The 5590-nt window shown below is 54.6% G+C and overlaps 1 protein-coding gene across 1 annotated transcript in view; it reads left to right on the top strand.

Annotated features, from left to right (window-relative positions):
* Nucleotides 1-4822: 4822 nt before the first annotated feature.
* The window catches only part of COMMD7 (COMM domain containing 7), a 6454-nt gene continuing 5686 nt past the window's right edge, over nt 4823-5590 (top strand). Inside the window, exons 1-2 of the mRNA XM_009994006.1 lie at nt 4823-4938; nt 5371-5569. Coding sequence (XP_009992308.1) covers nt 4823-4938; nt 5371-5569 — 315 coding nt within the window. The remainder of the gene's footprint in view (nt 4939-5370; nt 5570-5590) is intronic.

The raw sequence follows: 5590 nt of genomic DNA, 5'->3' as shown, positions 1-5590 counted from the left end.
CCCCGGGGTTCCACATCCCCTGGCACCCTCGGTGGCCCCGGTGTCACCCCCCGTGTTCGCCATTCCCCCAGGGCTCAGCGTGCCCCGGGGCTCGGCCCTCAGAGCCCCCCCGAGGCAGGGGAACCCCCAGGCCGAGAAGGGGCACCGGGACCGGGCAAAGCCCCTCACCCCACCGAACCACCCCTGTGCCCACCGGCTCCCCGCAGCGCTGTGCCCCTCGGAGCTCCCACAAAGCCTCACAAGTTTCACAGTCAGTTTTCACTTGTTTGTTCCTTCCCTTTCCCGTACGGACCCTGGAAGGGCCGTGCTGGGGAGCAGGGAAGCAGCCCAGCCTCTCCTGCCCCAGACAAAGCATCCACACTCCACGTGGGGTATAATCTTCTCTGCTCACTTGCTATCACATCTAGACTCAGCAGATCACTGTGTAACAGTAAGAAGAAAGGATAAGATTATCCTGGTGAGACAGAAATAAACTTTCAGGGCCAGAAGGAGAAATACTTAGCCAAAGTATCCAAATGCTGTGAGAAGGGCCTGGACCAGTCCTAGGTCTGTACTGCAGGTTCCCCCAGGCCACCCCCTCCATCCCTGCAAAACAGGCAGGAAAAATGTGGCTGCACGTGGACAAAAAAAAAAAAAAAGAATCTGCAAGTGAACGAGAGGAGCTGAGAAATCTGGTCTGGATAAACCTTTGGGAAGACTGGAGATTACAGATCAAGTAAACACACTCTGCATAAAACTAATTTGCAGCTCTGCTGAGTAGATTAAAACCACACTAAGAGATTTTACTCCTGTTCATTTTTGCAAATTTTGGAAAGCAAAATGCTTTTGCAGGTTGTGCTCATGGGAGTTTGTAGGGCACTGCTAGGGTGGAAGCAGCCCTTGCTGCAAGCATCCGTGGGCTCCTCTGGCTTTCTACCAAAACCTTCTTGCCTCTGTTGGCCCCGCTGACCTGCCATCAATCTCCCTCCCAGCTGAAACACCCTCTTTCTCTCTCTTCCCTCAGTTATCATTTAATTCAGGAGAGCACGTCTGTGTACACGGGCTGTGAAAAAGGCCTGGCACCAAACAAAGCAGCTCTGGGCAGATTCTGAGTAGAGCTGAGACCCTTTTCTCTGCCTGTGCTACACACAACCACAGAGAGATGTTGCCATCTGATTTCTGAACAGTCAAGAGGGTTTGTATGTCATCTGATGGGAGAAAAAAAAAAGGTACATTTAAGGGGATTTTGTATTTAGGCTCCCACCAGGCATTTCTGGTTCCCTGTGCCAGGCTCTCAACACTGCCTGCTGAAGAAGGGATGGCAGCTGGCAGCCTGTGCCAGGCAGGGACCAGGGCAGCTCCACCACAGCTCCCTGCCAGCCCTGAGGGTCTCTGGCATGGACAAGTGGTGGGACATGGTCCTGGGAGCAAAGCTTCTCTGCTCCAACAGTAGAGCAGCTGTGGAAAGCTGGGAAGTGTGGCCAGGACTTGCATGAGCAGGGGCTGGGGAGAGGTGGGGGTCAGGCAGTGCCCATGGAGATCCCAGACAAATAAAGCAACTGGGCAAATATGTGTCATTACCTACAGCTTTGGCAGCACAACCTTGTTCGTCCTCTCTGGGTCTGTAGGTCACAGATCCCAGGCCCCAGTGACAGCTTGTTTGGTCTTCTAGACAGCAGGGAGAAGCACCAGCACCATTAAATCACCTTGGACAGCTGGGAGCTCCTCTAGCAACCCTGAGGCAGGAGGAACTTTTTTCACTGAAGCTGGTGGTGATATTTCCCCTGTTGGGGTATGCACAGCAGGCAGCACAGCAGCTCTTCCTCAGTCTGCAGTAACAATAATTCTCACTGCCTGGTGTTCTTTACTGGCAAAACCCATTGGAGCATGTTCCATGGGATGTGCAGTCTTCTTCAGTGAGCAGCTCCGTGGCCAAAGCCTTCATCCCAGCCCCACTCTGACCACCCACCTCTCTACGAGTTCTGCTCCATCACAGCTTCCAGCCACCAGTCACTCCTCACCACTGCTCCTTGGAGAAGTTCTCTTGCTCCCAGCATCTCTCCAGAGCTGGGGGAGAGCTGGGCTACCAGCCACGCAGGGCTCTGGCTACCAAGAGCAAGATCTGTCCCTGCTGTGGGAAAGCCACATCCTGCTGCCACATGTGGGAATACAGCCTCCAGCCTCCCCTACAGCTGGGCTGCCTTTTCCCATCTGGGGGAGTTTACATGGAGATAGGAAGTGTTATCCCTCCCACATGAAGTTTTTAGCCCTTCCTGTGGGCTGGCTAGGACCACATGATGCAAACCTCTAATAAAAATAAGGTTAGAAATGGGTGGTGTTCATGTAACCAGAACATCTAGAAAGTCTGCAGCTCCCAGCATGGAAACTTCAAATGCAAAGGCACACGATGCAAAATCCTCGATGCCTCTCTAGTGAAGCTGGCCACAAAATCCTCTTTTTCCTAGAAAGCAGGATATGCCTGCTACAGCCTCATCTGTAGTGACAGGGCCTTCCCAAACCGCCCTCCTGAGCAGCAGAAACACTCTCCTTTCATCAGGAAAAACGCTGTTCCCAGGGCAGGTCCCAGCAGATCCCCCCCCACTCCAGCTCTGGAGCTGCTCCTGCTCTGGGGCAGAGGAAGGGGTTTGCCTGCAGTCCCAGGGCAGGGGGTACCAGGGCCCAGCAGTGCTGCTCCCAGCCCAGCACAGCCCTCACACACAGTGCTGCCAGTAATTTACTCCTGTAGCTTGGGAGCAAACAGTGCTGAGTGTGATGGGGGAGAGGAAGGGGCATTAAACTGCAGCAGAAACCAAATCCTCTTCTCAAAGACCCCATTTGTATCAGCCTCCCCTAGAAACAGAACTAATGTCTCCCAGGCATCAGCTGGGAGGGGTTGCAGCATCCCTCAGCCCATGCAGAGGTGTCCTGAGCCCACACAGCTCCAGGCAGAACGCAGAAAGAGGGTGGGCTCAGCACCAGCCAGGGTGAAAGGTCTCTGGTTTTTACCCTCAGTCCTTTACACACATTTCCAGGCCTTTCTCAGGCCAGCAAGTGCAGGTAATGCTCCCCCACCTCAGGAAGCTGCTCCAAGGCACCATGGAGTGACCAGAAAGCACTTTGAGACCTTTGGATAGATAGAAAGAGGCATCAGAGAACAGGATAATGACACTCCAGGATTTGATCTCTTGGGAGTATACATTAAGGAGCCTCCCCCAGATAACACTTCCCAAGTGCTGAGGAAGCCTTTCAAGTCTGGCAGGTGAAATGAAGCTGCACGATCCATCCGAAGCAGGGCACATGGACCCTCTCATTCATTTTGGAGTGCACTGTTTCTGTTGGCTTATTTCCCTGAGTGTCCACATTGCTTTTTGCTGCTGCTTTTACTCCAGTATTGGTGGTGAACAAGTGCACATACCTGTAACTCAACTGCTGGCCTCAGCTTGGCCTCAGCTCTGATGGGTCCATCAGCCACACGTTCTGCATGAGAATGGCCTGGCCCAGGCACCCCTGGAGCTGGTGGCTGCCTGGGGCTCTGGGGACCATTCTCCACCTGGTGCCCCTGCAATCCAGACCTTCACCCTGCAGGCTCCTCTTTTATCTGGGTAAATCCTTTTCAAAAGCAAGTGCTGGCAGAACCCAGCCTGCTCCTACTGCAGAGCCACCAGTGCCACAGGGGGATTGGTGGCACTCACATGCCACCCTGCATCCCGGGAGGTGGGACTGCCAAGTTTCCTGGGGACTGTTCAAACAGGATGTTACGGGCACGTATCTCAACTTAAACTCTTCTTTTTGGATCCTGTCGCTCAACTTTCCCCAGAAATTTGGTTTGCTGCCTGGGAAATTGTTTCATGAAGTTGGCTCCCTGCTGCCACACCTCCTGCGTGCTCCCACAGGCATGTGTGTGCTGACACCATCCTTAATGAGCTCCTAAAGCATCACCAGAGAAACACAGAGAGAAGGAAAGATCAGTCCCAGGCTGCTCCTGCACAGCTAATTCCGGTGTACAAACCAGACAGAAAATTGCCTCTTTCCTTGTTTCAGCTTTTCAGCCACACAGTACAGGTGAATGAACCTTGGTGGTTAGGAAAATGTGCAATAATTAACTGCAATTCATTAACATTAGGAAAATTTACATAAGGCTGTACAGAACATTTTGAAGCCAGGGGGGAACACCGTGTTCCCACGGAGTGGCAGCCCCTGCTACCCAGGCCACACAGCTCCCTGCCTGTTTCAGTGAGGATGAACTCTTTTTGAGACACAAGTGCATCCTGCTGTTTTAAACATGCCAGTGTGGCCACTTCCCCACAGAACGTGATCAGCTCTTTCAATGTGAAAAATCTGCACCTTGTTTTCAGGTGCAAGCACCCCCAGATGCAATTTGTTCACCTCCACAGCCCTGCCCAGTCGAGGTGCACAGTTCCACCCTGGGTACTTGGAAGAGAAAATCCTCCAGCTAGGCTGGGAGGTCCAGGCAGAAGGAAAGGAAGCTTGAATGGTTTTTCCAGCCAGACCACCAGCAACCATCTCTTAACTCCTCATCATTACTGGTACTTTGATGTTCAACTTGTTTAGAAAACACTACTGGGGTATCTTCAGGATGAAAGGCACTGTAACATTTCCTGCGATCTCGTTTGCTACTCAAAGTGTCAGTAATAAACCAGAGGCCTTGTTGGCTGCTGCAGTTTCACCTTCCACAAAGGCTTTTCTGCACTGTCCCTCTGCCCACAGCCAGGGAACTCCTTGCCAGGTGAACAGATCAGACACATTCACACTGATGGTGAAATAACCGCTGGAGAGCTGATTTCCCTGCCCTTGGAAAGCTGTGAGCACCTCCCTTAAGGCGATGGAGCCTTTAATCCCTCGATCAGCTCCATTGTCCCGGGCCGGAACACACCCAGATTTCTGCATCGAGACCTTCCTCTCCACGCGGGCAGACCCGGGTTCAGGGAACAGGGGCAGGTCAGGGAACACGGGCAGGTCAGGGAACCCGGGCAGGTCAGGGAACACGGGCAGGTCAGGGAACACGGGCAGGTCAGGGAACACGGGCAGGTCAGGGAACAGGGGCAGGTCAGGGAACCCGGGCAGGTCAGGGAACAGGGGCAGGTCAGGGAACACGGGCAGGTCAGGGAACAGGGGCAGGTCAGGGAACACGGGCAGGTCAGGGAACAGGGGCAGGTCAGGGAACCCGGGCAGGTCAGGGAACACGGGCAGGTCAGGGAACACGGGCAGGTCAGGGAACACGGGCAGGTCAGGGAACAGGGGCAGGTCAGGGAACCCGGGCAGGTCAGGGAACAGGGGCAGGTCAGGGAACCCGGGCAGGTCAGGGAACACGGGCAGGTCAGGGAACACGGGCAGGTCAGGGAACACGGGCAGGTCAGGGAACAGGGGCAGGTCAGGGAACCCGGGCAGGTCAGGGAACAGGGGCAGGTCAGGGAACCCGGGCAGGTCAGGGAACACGGGCAGGTCAGGGAACACGGGCAGGTCAGGGAACACGGGCAGGTCAGGGAACAGGGGCAGGTCAGGGAACACGGGCAGGTCAGGGAACAGGGGCAGGTCAGGGAACCCGGGCAGGGCAGGGAACACGGGGAAGGTAAGGAACACGGGAAGGGCA

This window comes from Chaetura pelagica, unplaced genomic scaffold (genome assembly GCF_000747805.2).
Source record: "Chaetura pelagica isolate M959 unplaced genomic scaffold, ChaPel_1.0 scaffold493, whole genome shotgun sequence".
NCBI lineage: Eukaryota > Metazoa > Chordata > Aves > Apodiformes > Apodidae > Chaetura > Chaetura pelagica.
The sequence above is the reverse complement of the archived record's forward strand: the minus strand, read 5'-3'. Positions and strand labels throughout refer to the sequence as shown.